The sequence below is a fragment of the Oryctolagus cuniculus genome, chromosome 9 (assembly GCF_964237555.1).
Source record: "Oryctolagus cuniculus chromosome 9, mOryCun1.1, whole genome shotgun sequence".
NCBI classification, from domain to species: Eukaryota; Metazoa; Chordata; class Mammalia; order Lagomorpha; family Leporidae; genus Oryctolagus; species Oryctolagus cuniculus.
In genome coordinates this window covers 136862381-136877377 of record NC_091440.1, presented here as the reverse complement: position 1 = coordinate 136877377, position 14997 = coordinate 136862381, and the positions used below count along the sequence as shown (strand labels likewise).

Genomic DNA, 14997 nt, shown 5'->3' with positions numbered 1-14997 from the left:
TCTCTGTCCAGCCGTATTTTAGCATCCAACAGATTCCTCTCCCGTCCCGATGCCCACGCCGAGTGGGGCGCTGTGCATTGTGGCTCCTGACTCTGTAACTCGTTCTCCCCTCTTTGCCACCTTGTGACTTTCTTGGATGCCTCCTGCAATTCCCTGCGTTACTTCTGCTTCCCTGCATGTTGGGTGAAGGGCCCTTCTCCACCTATGACCATGGATGCCCTGTCCACAGATCAGACGTAAGGAGCCCTTGGCCTTGCTCCTCCAGGTGTCTCGAGAGACTCGTGTCCCAAGGTGAGCCGCTGGGTATCTAATTGGCACGTCACTGGTGCACCTGCCACCTGGTTCCCAGCATGCTCCTCACCTGCGCTTGCCCCACTGTGAGGCCTGTGGCTTAGTTTCACCATTATTCGTGGGAACAGGCTCGCAGAAGTGACACAAACACTGTCAAGTGGCTCCCAGTTCTTGCCAAGCTGCTTGCCAATAACAATGATGATCACCTGTTGATATTTAATGTAAGCTGTGAACCGCATTTAATGCCTTCCATGCGTTAATACGCACACTCGCTACCTTTGTGAGGGAGGTTGTATCATTTCCACTTGACTTAGGAGGAAATCAAGGCACCGAGAAGTTAAAACTTGCCCAAGATCTCAGAGCTGATCGTGGTGTTGGAGCCCAGTCCACCCACACCGTGCAGCCTCACAAAGTCCTGTCCCAGTCTGCACCGCACCTCAGCTTGTGCAGGTGCAGTGTCTGGCACTGGGACTCTTCCACGTTTTCATTAGCACATCCTTGCAGACAGAGTGCCCTCTCGTGCACCCTCCAGCAGGGAGGCAGCTCCCGGTCCTTCAGAGAGGCTCTTCCAGGATCAGGGAACAAGGGCACGGCCAGCCGTGGGGACCCGGCTCTGAAGGCTGGTGCATGACCCTGGGTGCTGTGAAGCCATTTGTAAAGTGACCTGCTGCCCGTCTTCCAGCAGCCACACGGTGGCCGGGGAGGCTTCACCCTGACACCCTTGCCCCCGTTTAAGACCAGAACAAGTGGGGTGGGTAGGGGCAAGGACCCCGAGAGAGCCTGCACCCACACGTATCCTGGAGAAGGACTCGCCTGGCGACCAGGCCCCCCAGTTGACCTGTGAGGCCTCTGCGTTGGCGTCTATTCTGCTGCAGGTGGTTAGCAAAGGTATAGGGAGGCCTAGAAGGGTGTGAGTGGAGCCCACACATGCCCCCTGGGAGTGTGCAGCTGGAGCCCAGCCTGTGGCCTGAACCCGCCTGAACACAGGCCCAGTGCCACCCATTCCCGCACTCGACCCACTTGCTCCTGTAAGCACAGCCACGTTCACCTCTTGGAATCTACTTTTGGGGCGACGCTGTGGCTTAGCAGATAAAACCACCTGCTGTGCCGGCACCCTATATGGGCGCGGGTTCAAGTCCCGGCTGCTCCACTTCCGATCCAGCTCTCTGCTATGGCCTGGGAAAGCAGAAGATGGCCCAAGTGCTTGGGCCCCTGCACCCGCATGAGAGACCCGGAAGAAGCTCCTGGTTCCTGGTTTCAGATCAGCACAGCTCTGGCCGTTGCAGCCACTTAGGGAGTGAGCCAGAGGATGGAAGACCTTTCCTTTTCTCTCTCCACCTTTCAAATAAATAACTTAAAAATAAACACACAGAGGATGATGCCTCATTGAGGGATTTAAAGCCGCAAACAGAATAACACTGACAGCACTGTCTCTGGCACAGTCCCTTGGGAACCCCAGCCACAAAAGTCTGGGTTATGGCAGCCGTCTGGGTGCACAGAACCCAGCAAATAAATGAGAACTAAAACCAACAGATTCGTTTGGGATTTGATTCTCTGCAAGCACCACGCTGATGACCGCACCTGCCGGCACCAGGCGGACAGTTCAACAAGGCTGAGCCCGCCCCTTCACCTGCGCCAGGGAAGGTGCGCACCCCTGCAAATCAGCAGTTCCCACTCAGTCAGCCAACGCTGCGAAGGCAGGGGGGAGGCGCCCACGCCCGCGGCCCACGGAGCTTCGCCACGATGTATGTGTGCACCGGTGTGCGCCTGGTCACAAGTCAGGGGTTCGCGGCCAGGACAAGAGGTTAAGCCGCCGAGGGAGAAACCCCAGACGGTCCGACCGGGGCGGGGCGCGTGTCCGTCCCGCCGGCCTCCAGACCTCCCGCCGCTCCCCTGGCGGCCTCTGGAGGGGAGCGGCAGCGGCAGCGGCAGCGGCGCCGGCCCTGGTTGTCCAGCGGCGGCCCCCGCGCGACAGCCGCGTGAGCAGCGCTCCGAGCCCCCTTCCCGCTGCGGCTTCGAAGGCGACCGGGCGCCGCAGCCTCCGCAGCCACCCCGCCGCCCCGCACTGCAGCGACTGCGCCCGGCGGACGCGCAGGTGGGGCTGCTTCTAGTCTCCACTAGGAGGAGAGGGCTCGGCAGTGTAGGCCGGGCCCGGAACAAAGGGTGCGCGGGAGGACGCGAGCGGCCCGCAGCGCGCCTAGCCAGGTGCGCGTCCCGGACTCCGCGTGACTTTGGGTCCCTCCCGACCCGCAAGATCTCCAGATCCGAGCTCTGACTGTAGATCTAGGGCGGGCGCCGAGCCTGCGGGGGCCGCATCCTGCAGAGGGGCGGCGCCTCAGCTGAGGACTAGAACAAAGGGATCCAGAGGTACTCGCTCGCCGCGCTCCCTCGGCCGGCGCGCTCGGCCGTCTGCGGGGTCCGCGGGGCGCGTGCGTGGCCGTGCCCTGCCGCAGCGAACCTCCCGGCGCCCCCAGATGCAGCCCCCGAGCGCACGGCCCTCCTTCCCTGCGCCTGTCCAGGTCCCCCCGGCTCCCGCGGCGCCTCCGCCTGCGTCCTCCTGGCCACCCCGCCCCCCGTCCGCCCTGCGCCCCCTCCTAGCCGTGCAGACGGGCCGCGGTCGCAGCACCGGCGGGAGGCGCGGCCGCCGGCGGGAACACCCCGTGACCCGCTCAGCTCCGTGACTCGCAGCTGTGGTTCCAGAGCCGGCGCGCGGCCGAGGAGGAATGGCCCGGCTCTCCCGCTAGAGCCGCGCGAGCCATGGAGGCCCAAGGGTAGGCGCGCGACGGTGGCGGGACCTTCAGCTCCCGAGGCCGCGGCTGGGGACGGGGGGAGGGGTGGCTGTGATGCAATCCGCCCGCGGAAAGGAGGAGCAGGGCCGGGCGGCCACGCCACGCGCCTGAAGGTCGCTGGAGCCTCCGTCCCTCGCCTTCCCGGGAGAGCGCGCCCCGGACCCGCTTTGGCCGCTTCCCCTGCTGGCCAAGCTCGTGTGGGCCTCCTTCCCCGAAGAGCTGGGAGGTAAGCGGAGCGGCCACGCTGCCGCGTCCCTGCCGCGGGCGGGCCTTTTTCTCTCAGGAAAGGAGAAAGCCAGGTCCGCGGCACCGCGTGGCGCCAGCTCGCGTGATATCTCCTCGGGGTCACGGGATCCGGGGCTCCAGCGCAGCGGGCGGCAGGAGCGCGAGAGTCCCCGGCCCCGGTACTTGGCGTCGGGCCCGCAGGCCCCGAGGGGACCGCAGCCGTCCCCGGGGCGCTGGGGCCGGGGCGCGGGGGACCCGGAGCGCCTGGCTACTGTCCCCCGGGATGAGAAGAGGATCTGCGGGGCGCGGCTAACGGGTGCTGGCGGCGACTCGGGTCCCGCCTCACCCGGGAGGTTCTTTCCAAACCGAAGAGGCATGCGGGGCGGGGGTACTTTTCCATCGCCAGGACCGGTGTGAGTCGCGCACAGAAGGTCCTGGCGGGGTTCCCCATCCTGAGGCCCGCGGGCAGCCACAAAGGCCGCTCCGCCCGCCAGGTCCGCGCCTGGGGGACGCGCGCGCTCGCTCCGTGCGCGCCCCTGGGTCGGGGAGGCGGGGAGAGGGAGAGTCGCTGGCGCCGGTGGCGAGGGGGCCTCGTGACCCCTAAGCCCCGCTGCGCGGTCTTTTGTGTTGCTCTCGTGCCTCTCCATGTCCCCCTGGGGCGTCCGGCGCCTTTGCCACCGGCTGAGAACGCAAGGCCCTGGCGGCCACACTTTGTCACCTGGGCCGCTGATGTCAGAGGACAGGGAGGGAGGCAGAGCCTCGGGCCGGTTCCCCGGAAATCCGTGCAGTCCCCGCCACCGCCGCGCGGGAGCCCGCGTGTTCGCTCCTCTGTGTCCTCCGTGCTCGGGCTGTCCCCGGCCTGCTCGCCGTCCGAGTCCCGGCGCGGTGCTCGCTCGTGGCCAGGGTGCATGGATCTCGGCTCTTGATGGCCGCTGGCGCAGCCCCACTCCCCGGGAGACAGCCGTGAGCACAGGTAAAGGCCTGGCGCTCCTGACGCCGTGTGCGGGTGACGTTTGTGCTGAGGCTGCGGTGAGAAGGGGTTCGCGCGTGGGTAGTCCGGGTAGTCGACCCGCTGTAACCCAGCTCGGGAGGGGCGGGAATTCGGAAGGGCCGCAGATGCCTGGGCGCGGCCTGACTTCGGTGGAACGCGTGGTGGAAGGCGCCCTCGAGCCCGCCTTGCGGGCTGTTCCCTGAGTCGGGCGCAGGGCAGCTGTCTGGGGGGCTCCTCCCGCTCGCCCTTGTGGGCAGATGCCGACTCCCCTCCTTTCTCTCTCTCCCCTTAGCGCCCCTGCCAGTGCGCGGCGGGAGGCTCCAGTCACGAGCCCTGCGCTTCCCTCTGCCGGGTCCCTCTGCCGGGTCCCGCCGCGCGCCTTAGATGCAGCAGTTCAGGTGCCGGGTGTTGGGTTCCGGGATCCAGGACCGGGGAGGTCAGTGAGTCCACCGCCAGTTCCCCTGAGATTTATCCGTGTTTTAACCACCAGGCATCCTTTCTGTTAAACTTTACTAGCTTATAAAATTTTTATTATTTGAAAGGCAGAGAGCACAGAGCCAGCTCTTGCTTCCGCTGGTTCACTCCACAGACGCCCCCACAGCAGGCACCCCAGGCAGCATGGCAACCCCTGTGCTGAAGGACAGCCCCCAGGTGCACGTTTCCAAACCTCAGCTCCTTTTGAAGGACATGGCATCCGATGCCTCCAGCGGGCCCTGTGGCCTAGGAGGCCACTGAGGACCCTTCGTGGCTGGCTCCTGGTCCCCTCCCATCTCTGCCTGAGTCCCTTCCTCCCACGTGTGACCCCAGGGTGGAATGTCTGTTGACAACCTGTGCTTTCTCCCCTGGAAATGTGTATGCCCTGACCACCTTGCCGGCGTTGCCGGAAGATTCTCTGTCCCTCACACGGTACACCGTGGTCCCTCGTGGGGTGGGAGACACTGTGGGCACCTCTGAGGGTGATGATGGTGGAGGTGGTGGCGCCTTCCTGAGTTACCTTGAAGACCTAATGAAGACAGAGGATGAGAAGTGTCTGTGCTCCATAGTTAGGGATTCGCAGGTCTCGGGACGGTTCCCCTGCCTCGGAAACTCTGACCGCTCAGTCTTACAAAGGCATGTTTCTGAGAACAGTGTCCTGTCGGCCTCCGGCAGAACACACAGGCCGCGAGGGCGTTGGGCGTGAGCACATGTCTGCTAGTGGCCGCATCAGGTCTACCGGCAGAGAAGTCTAGTGCCCGGAAGGGCCAGGTGTGTTCTGGGAAACAGGCGCTGGGCTGGGGGTCAGCCCTGTGCTCCAGGTTCCGGCTCCTTGCCCGTCTCCTCACCTGTCCTGTGCTGCACCTCGTGCAGTTGCAGAGATGTGGTGGGGACAGAGCTGAGAAAGTCCTTGAGCAAACCAAAGGAACTGCCCAAGTGCCCGCAGAGACCTCCTGCCGTGGGGGAGGGGCGGGGCCCTTCAGCAGCTGCCTGCTGGGATCTCCAGGGACTCAGGTACCAGGCCCAGATGCAGGAATTACAGACAAAACACCAGGAGCTTACTTCACTTAACACAGAGACAATCCCACGTGCTGAAGCCACAGTGCCCGGGTGCAGGAGGTCCAGTTATCTCACAGAGCATGGCCTCGAGTTACAGCCAGTGGAACGGTTCCCCACACAGAGCCTGCCTGGGGACACAGCCGGCCACATGCACATTTAATGTGTGGCTCTAGTTTCCATTTCTCTGGAGTGACATAGCAACTGGAACAGAAGGAGACCATGGAAAGAGAAGGGGGAGGGCTGAGCCATGGCCAGGTGTGCGGCCGGGACAGGCGGGGTTTCCTGTGTGATGGTCAGGTGTGCGTCTGGGGCAGGCGGGGTTTCCTGTGTGATGGTCAGGTGTGCGGCCGGGGCAGGCGGGGTTTCCTGTGTGATGGTCAGGTGTGCGGCCGGGGCAGGCGGGGTTTCCTGTGTGATGGTCAGGTGTGCGGCCGGGGCAGGCGGGGTTTCCTGTGTGATGGTCAGGTGTGCAGCTGGGGCAGGCAGAGTTTGCTGTGTGATGTCCAGGTGTGCAGTGAGGACAGGTGGAGTTTGCTGTGTGACGTCCAGGTGTGTGACTGGGCAGGCAGGGTTTGCTGGGTGATGTCCAGGTGTGCAGTGAGGGCAGGTGGGGTTTGCTGTGTGACCAATGGGGGCTACAAGGTCCCCCTCAGCCTAACAGCTGCACTTTATTTTGTAAAGTGCTTAGAGTTAGTTGCTGGTGTCCTGGCATTTCTTGGGGAAGAGGAGATCATGTAGTCTGACTCATTCGCACTGCTGGTTGGTGGGGGAAGAGTGGGCTTCCCCGGCCTCCCTGGCTACTCTCTGTGTTAGTCTAAGTCTGCAGGTTCTCACCCTGGCTGCACGTTAGGATCCTGTGCTCAGAGGGCACCTAAAGCACCCACATTGGAGCCCATGGTGACTGGGTTTTCATCTTTTTAAATATTTGTTTATTTGAAAGGTGGAGTGACAGAGATAAAGAGGCACAGGGAGAGATTTCCCGTCTGCTGACTGACTCCAGATGCCCGCAGTAGCCAGGGCTGGGTCAGACGGACACCGGGAGCCAGGAACTTCATCTGGGTCTCCCCTGTGAGTGGCAGGGACCCAAATGCTTTGGGCCTTCATCTGCTGCTTCCCAGGCACATTAGCCAGAAGTTCACTTGGAGAAGAGCCGTAGGGACACAAAGCAGCACTCCGACGTGGGACGCAGGCGTTGCAGACGGCGGCTTGCCCTGCTGCACCGCAGCCCCGGCCGCGGTGACAGTGCAGCTGCCTGGAGGACGGAGGACTGCTGGTCTCCCAGGCTCCCCAGATCTCTGTCCTGAGACCTGGAAGTGGCCACTGAGAAGCCGCGTGTGGCATCGTTAGTTCAGGCAGAGACCCGGGGGGAAGAACGGAGCTGTGTGAGGCCTGTGGAGTCTCTCTTGCTGCTTTGCTGTCTGCTCAGAGGACGGCGTACTTTCAATAGGGCACTTTGGTGCAGGGTCCTCTCCACCTGCACTGCTCCATGTTCCTCTAAAATCCCCACTATTTCTGTTTCGTTAGGAGTTAGTGGTCACAGCCCAGCTAGGGCTTAAAGCAAACAACTGAAGTCCCTATCGGTTGTTTTTAGTTTAATTCCAATCTGTGACCAGAAACTCACACTGGAACAAAATCTTACCCAGGCAGAGGAGGAATTTTCTGAACGGCTGAAACATTCCAGGCTGTTCGCAGCTCTGTGAGTTTGTTTTTTTTTTTTTTTTTTTTTTTTTTTTTTTTTTTTTTTACAGGCAGAGTGTACAGAGAGAGAGAGAGAGAGAGAGAGAGAGAAAGGTCTTCCTTTTGCCATTGGTTCACCCTCCAATGGCCGCCGCGGGCGGCGCGCTGATCCAAAGGCAGGAGCCAGGTGCTTCTTCTGGTCTCCCATGGGGTGTAGGGCCCAAGGACCTGGGCCATCCTCCACTGCCCTCCCTGGCCACAGCAGAGAGCTGGCCTGGAAGAGGGGCAACCAGGACAGAATCCAGCGCCCCAACCGGGACTAGAACCCGGTGTGCCGGCGCTGCAAGGTGGAGGATTAGCCTATTGAGCCGCAGCGCCGGCCCACTCTGTGAGTTTTTAATAACTACACAAACCCATTTTGAGTTGATGAGAAAGACATCCTGTTGGGCTTCACGTTGCTCAAATACAACAGTCTTCAAAATGTTCCTGCAAAATATGCATTATGAAAAAACTGCGTAGACTTCAGTTTCAAAGCTCAGCCTTTAACCCTATAACCCTATTTTCCAGGACCTTAACTGTTCTAATTTAATTAAATGTCAGATGTGTGTGGCTTTTTTTTTTTTTTTTTGTAATAGAAGGGATATTTTCTGAACCTGAGTCTTCATTTATTTTTTTTAAAGATTTATTTATTTATTTGAAAGTCAGAGTTACGCAGAGAGAGAAGGAGAGGCAGAGAGAGACAGAGGGAGGGAGGGAGGGAGGGGTCTTCCATCCTCTGGTTCACCCCACAATTGTCTGCAACAACCGGAGCTGCACCAATCTGAAGCCAGGAGCCTCTTCCAGGTCTCCCACATGGGTGCAGGGGCCCAAGGACTTGGCCATCCTCTACTGCTTTCCCAGGCCATCGCAGAGAGTGGGATAGTAAGTGGAGCCGCTGGGACTCGAACCAGCGTCCATATGGGATGCTGGTACCACAGGTGGCGGCTTTACCCAGTACGCCACAGCACCGGCCCCAAATGTGTGTTTTTAAATGTAATAGGCAGTCTTCCTATACCCAGTTAGCAGTTGCCATACTTAACTTCTGGAGTTTATTAGCATTTTCTGTCTTTAAGACATGAGAGTGGTTTTAAGTGGGTAAGTTAATCCCGGGAGTCACAGCCTGGGCATGTCAATCAGGCATTCAAAAGGTGGGACGGGCAGCTGAGCTCCAGGCTCCTGATGCAGTGGGAGCAGGTGTCGGATGCTGGGCATGGCCTGCCACACGATGGCAGTCGGGACAGCAGGCTCCCCCAGGTCCCCTGGGAGCTGACCCAGGACCTCTGCCTCAGCACCACTCTCCAGGCTGCCCTGGCCTCTGCTAGGCACCTGCAGCACCACCACCCTCCGCAGCTGTGACAGCTGAAAGTGCCCGGGCCTTGCCGAGTGCCTTGTGGGGCCGTGGGGCCGCTACACCTACAGGCGTGGCCGCTTTGAGCCACTTCCTCCCCTGGACCTGAAGCGTCACGCTGAGATTGCCCAGCCTTCCAGGCAGAGTGGCCGGGCTGTGAGTAAGTACTTTCCATGGTCTAGGACTTTACAGCTTGAAGGGTGTTGCACACAAGCCCCACACGCCCAGATCAAGCATAAATGAGAGGACGGTGAAGACCTGAGGTGGAGCTGCGTTGCGTCCCTGTGTGATGTGTGCATTTCCCTAAGAAGCCGCGTGTGCGGCCGGCCGTTAACGCAGCCTGGTCTGCAGACGGACGATCATGGCCTCCCTCGGGATTCAGTAGCCGTCCTGGCTAACACACGTTTACCATCACCGCGTGAAGTCTGCGGTCCCCGGCATCAAAGTGACACTGTGGAATTAGCAGGATGAAGGGAGGGGGCCACCATGCACCTGACCCAGCGGCTGAGTCACTGCTTGGGATGCCCACACCCTGTCCTGGAGTCCTGGCTCCCAGCCCTGGCTCTGCCTCCAGTCCAGCTCCCCGCTCAGGCGCACCCTGGGAAGCAGCAGGTAACGGCGAGTGCTTGGATCCCCACCCCCCACGTGGGAGACCCAGATTTGGTTGCAAGTTCCTGGCTTTGGCCTGGACCAGTCGTGGCTGTTACGGGCATTTAGGGAGTGAACCAGCAGACAGAAGATTCTCATTCTGTGTGTGTGTGTGGCTCAGTGGGTTAAGCTGCCATCTGTGACACTGGCATAACGTATTGGAGCGCCAGTTCAAGTCTTGGCTGCACCACTTCTGATCCAGCCCCCTGCTAAGTGCTAGGGAAGGCAGCAGAGGATGGCTCGAGTGCCTGGGCTCCTGTCGCTCATGTGGGAGACCCAGATGGAATTCCTGGCTCCTAGCTTTGGCCTGACCCAGTCTTGGCCATTGTAGCCATTTAGGGAGAGAACCAGTGGGTGGAAGACCTCATATATCCCCCCTGCCTTGCTCTGCCTTTTAAATAAATAATAAATCTTTAAAAAGTGACTCATTTCCCATTTCATGATTTAAAACAGTACCTGTAAGTCCGAGGACTGGCCTTCTGGTTGCTGCAGCCATCCCAGGCCCTGGTGGGTAGATCGGCTTTGCTGGTGGCAGGACAGGTTCGCCAGGAAGGCGTGGCTGAGTGTGGCTCGGGCTGAGCATAGCCTCGGGCTTCAGATGTTACCTGTGCCGGGGATGGTTCGACAGACACGCATGCGTACAGTGAATGGTTGCTGCAGGCAAGCGGTTCACATCCCTCGGCTCCCACAGCCCCTTTGTTTTGTGGCCAGGGTGCCCATGCGGAACACGCCTGCCCCTGCCCAGTGTGGTGACCTGCAAGCGCACGCTGTGGGTGCCGTCTCCAGGCTCACTCAGCCTGTGCGCCTCGGACCCACGCGTCCTCGGCCCTCCGCCCGGAGCCCTGTTTTCTCTGTGGCCGTGTGTTCTGCCTCTTTTGTGTTCCACTTCGAATGAGAGCACGCACTAGTTTTCTTCATTCACTCAGTATATCTTCCAGGTTCATCCAGGATGTTGGAAAAGACAAGATCTCCTTTGTTTCTGGGGCTGAAAGGCACTCCAACATTATAGTGCCGTATATGTCTCTATAAATAGCCATGCATACCATGTATACATACCTGTGTATATAGTACTATATGTATATAGTACCCGTGTATCGTGTATGTATGTGTGTGTGTATAGCACTGTGTACTGTATGCATATGTACCTGTATATATGGTACTATATGCTGTGTATGTGTATATATGTATGACATTGTATATATGGTATAACATACCGCAAACATGTATATATGGCACAATACAGTGTACATGCGTGTGTACATATGGTACAATACAGTGTGCATGCGTGTGTACATATGGGACAGTACAGTGTGCATGTATGTGTATATATGGGACAATACAGTGTACATGCGTGTGTATATATGGGACAATACAGTGTACATGCGTGTGTATATATGGTACAATACAGTGTACATGCGTGTGTATGGTACAATACAGTGTACATGCGTGTGTACATATGGTACAATACAATGTACATGCGCGTGTACACATGGTACAATACAGTGTACATGCGTGTGTACACATGGGACAATACAGTGTACATGCGTGTGTACATATGGTACAATACAGTGTACATGCGTGTGTACACATGGGACAATACAGTGTACATGCGTGTGTACACATGGTACAGTACAGTGTACATGCGTGTGTATATGGTACAGTACAGTGTACATGCGTGTGCACACATGGGACAATACAGTGTACATGTGTGTGTACATATGGTACAATACAGTGTACATGCATGTGTATATATGGTACAATACAGTGTACATGTATGTGTATATATGGTACAATATATGTGTATGTATTTGTAAATGACATGCTATATATGTGTAGATGGTACTGCATACTGTATATATGTGTGTATCTGTATATATAGTACTATGTTCTGTGTATATGTATCCTTATACACACACATGTTCTAACGCTTGTATTCCTTATATATACAAGCACACATTCTAACGTGTACATTCCTCATTTATACACACATGTTCTACTGAAGTGTGTATTCGTATACATGCACCCATTATGTTTTTTAAATACTTATTCCTTTGAAAGGCATAGTTACAGAGAAGAGAGACAACGAGAGATCTTCCATCCAGTGGTTCATTCCCCAGAGGACCGTGACGACCAGGGCTGGGCCAGGCTGGAGCTAGGAGTAAGGAGATTCTTCTGGGTCTCCCACATGGGTGCAAGGGCCTAGATTCTTGGGCCATGCTCTGTTAGTTTCCCAGGCCATTTGCAGAGCTTGTTTGGAAGTGGAGCAGCCAGGACTTGAACCTGCACCCATATGGGATGCCGGCATTGCAGGCCACCTAACCTGCTGCGCTGCTGTGCCACAGCATAGCCCCTTTTCCCCCGACGTTCTGATGTGTGCACTCCTCACGTGTACAGGCACGTTCTACTAGAGTGTGTATTCCTCGTGCACACACACGTTCTTCTCTGTCCACAGTCTCTTGACTCACTCGCCTCTCGGTGGACACTTTGGTGGTTCCGACCCTGGCTGCCGCACACGGCTGCAGTGTCTTCACGGGTGGTGATGTCATTTCCTTGGGCACACTGGGAAGAGGGATTGCTGGGCCTTGTGGTCATTCTGTGTTTAGTCTCTTTGGAAATGTCCACGCCATTCTGCACGATGGCTGGGCCAGTCCAGCCATCCACCACCAGTGTACAGGACCCCTTTTCTCCTCACTATCACCTCCACTGGTTCTCTTCTGATGTCCTGGTGGCAGCCGCCCAACAGGGGTGAGCTGACAGGTCACTGTGGCTTTTACTGGTACCTGCTGGATAATTGGTCCTGCCACGCACCTGTTCATATTGCCAGTGGCTGCTTTGTCCAAACCACTGACCTAGGATCATAATGGATTCTCAGGAGTTGAGCTAGGAGAGGGGTGATCAGCTTAGTTCTTAATAAAAAGATAGTAATGGTGTAGAACCCGTGTTTTTTTTTTTTTTTTTTTTTTTTTTTTTTTTGACAGGCACAGTGAGAGAGAGACAGAGACAGAGAGAAAGGTCTTCCTTTTGCTGTTGGTTCACCCTCCAATGGCCGCCGCAGCCGGCGCATTGCGGCTGGCGTACCGCACTGATCCGAAGGCAGGAGCCAGGTGCTTCCCCTGGTCTCCCATGGGGTGCAGGGCCCAAGGACCTGGGCCATCCTCCACTGCACTCCCTGGCCACAGCAGAGAGCTGGCCTGGAAGAGGGGCAACCGGGAGAGAATCCGGCACCCCGACCGGGACTAGAACCTGGTGTGCCGGCGCCGCAAGGCGGAGGATTAGCCTAGTGAGCCACAGCGCTGGCCCTAGAACCCGTTTTGAAGTTACGTGTGTAAGGCTGGATCCGAGGGATGTTAACATTAAGGAGCGGTTTTATTTTTGAAGGTATGTTTACCGATGGTGTGATTTCCAGGGTTTGCTGCAGGGTCGTCCTGGGGTTGCTAACAGGACATGCCACGAGGCTGGCCTGGGCCGTGGCCGGTCGAGGTGCTGCAGGGGAGTTCTGCCTGCAGAACAGTAATGTCTAAAATTTCCCAGAACGAAGAACACTTTAAAGGGTGGAATACATAGAACGAGCCTATCTGTCAGGGCTCCATTGCGCTTCATGGAGCTCTTTCTGTGTTCAGCAGGAGGGACCGAATGCAGGGAGTTAAGTTCCCGTGGCTTTGCAGACATTGCCAGCACAGCAGGCCACACACTGGACCTCTGGGGGCCATTACTGTGGCGCCACCATTCCAGTGGCCTGGAAAGGTCGAGTGCTTCCCCCTGCCGCCACCACCACAACGGATGGGATCTGGAGCCCCAGCCGCTAGGGGTGTGGCAATGTGGTGTCCACATTCTGTCCTTTGCAGTACTGGGCCAGAAACAGGTGGGAATAAGTAGCGAGTAGGCCAGTCTGCCTGAACAGGTTGCCGTCAGGATTTGAGGGGAGATGGGAATGACGAGGGAGGCTTGTGTTGGCGCAAGACCTTCTGCGGTCCACGCATCTGCAGTGTCTTCACGCAGTCACAGGAACTGGATCATATGAAGAATCACGGGTGGACTGCGACTGTTTCTCTGACGGTTGGAAGTCCCCTTGTGTTACAACTGTTCCAAAGACCTGGGGGAAGCTCCGGCCATTGCGGCCAATTGGGGAGTAAACCAGCAGATGGAAGACCTCTCTCTCTCTGCCTCTCCTTCTGTCTCTGAAATTCTGACTTTCAAACAAATAAATCTTTAAAAAAAAATTCCTGGTGCAAGCAAGGCCCTTGCTTTCCCTACTTCTCAAGTCACTTATTTTTAGACACAGCTCAAATCCTCTCTCTCCATAAAACCGTACCTGGTTTCCCCAGGCCTCATTGATTTCTCCTGTCTGCCTGCATGCATGCATGTGCGCATGTGGGCACTGGTCTGTGTATATGTGTATTGCCTCGTGCATAGGATGCATGTATGCAGTGTGCATTGTGCATGTATCATGTATATGTATGCATTGTGATGCATGTAGTGTGTATGTCCTGTGTGTGTTATACACGTGTTCTGGTACATACTATGTGTATACCTGTGTGTGCCGCACACGTATGCGGTGTGTATGGCGTGCGTCCCTGAAATCTTTCTGCACTGTGGTCTCTGTCCCGCAGACCTTTTCCCCTGCGCCGTCAGCTTACGTGGGTGTTCTGCTGAAGTGGGCGGTTCCTTTGCCCGTCCTCTTTGTGTAGTTCACGTCGGCCCTTTTGGCCACCAAGACCGCGGTGCGTGGCTCAGGACCTTCTGAGATTGTGGTGAGGATCGGAGAGGCTGTGTGTGGAGCGAGCTGTGATCGTAGCCTGCTGTAAAGGTTGAGAGGGTACCTGTGAGTGGCTTGACGTGGAGGTCGGCTCTGTGTCGCACAGTCTGATGGTGGTGTCCACCGCGATCCCTGTTTCTTGACTGGGCTGGCCCGGCCCTCTGGCCTCCATGCCGTTGGCCATGTCTCCTTGCAGGGAGGAGGCCAAGCACAGCCCCACCCCCACCCGGCCCTCTGATGTCCCGCGCAGCCGCTGGACGGCCGTCTCCGGCATCGGCAGCCGTCGGTGTGTGGACCTGGGTCTGCCGACCTCACTCGGGAGGAAATGATTTTCTGTTCAGTGGAAAGAGCTTGTTCCGGAAGTTCCGTGTCGAGTATGGTTTCTGTCTCTGAAAGTGCCTGTTTCTTACTTGTGCTTTCATTCTGCAGACTTTCATTCTGCAGACACTCACCGAGCCCCCTGCGTACCAGGCGCCGTGTCTGTGAGCACGGGACACCCGGGGGAGCCACAGGACGGTTCACGCACGGTGACGGAGCCTGCTTGCTGAGGTAACGGGTGACTTCCTTCCGCGTCCTTGTCTCTCCAGTACCAAAACTGTTTTCTCCCAGAGCCTGTGTTACGCATTAATAGGGCCCTTATGTGTTTTTGTTAAAAAAAAATTCCTGTTCTTCAAGATGCTTACGATATATCACTTTCTGA

The 14997-nt window shown here is 57.4% G+C and overlaps 2 protein-coding genes across 7 annotated transcripts in view; both read left to right on the top strand.

Annotated features, from left to right (window-relative positions):
- Nucleotides 1–2034: 2034 nt before the first annotated feature.
- On the top strand, nt 2035–3592 carry LOC138843666 (homeobox protein MIXL1-like). The gene is made up of 5 exons (XM_070048364.1): nt 2035–2068; nt 2169–2386; nt 2980–3062; nt 3194–3306; nt 3507–3592. Exons 1-5 carry the CDS (start codon nt 2035–2037, stop codon nt 3590–3592), a joined length of 534 nt encoding a protein of 177 aa, XP_069904465.1.
- Nucleotides 2249–14997, top strand: part of SLC38A1 (solute carrier family 38 member 1) — a 54401-nt gene continuing 41652 nt past the window's right edge. The window contains exons 1-3 of one of the 6 annotated variants that reach the window (XM_070049722.1): nt 3834–4278; nt 4589–4732; nt 14727–14846. The gene's annotated coding sequence lies outside the window, so the exon portion shown is untranslated. Of the gene's footprint in view, nt 2387–2620; nt 2659–2922; nt 3063–3167; nt 3307–3833; nt 4279–4588; nt 4733–14726; nt 14847–14997 lie in introns of those variants that run through there. The other 5 variants (XM_051851014.2, XM_070049723.1, XM_051851012.2 and 2 more) reach the window with 5 other exon arrangements.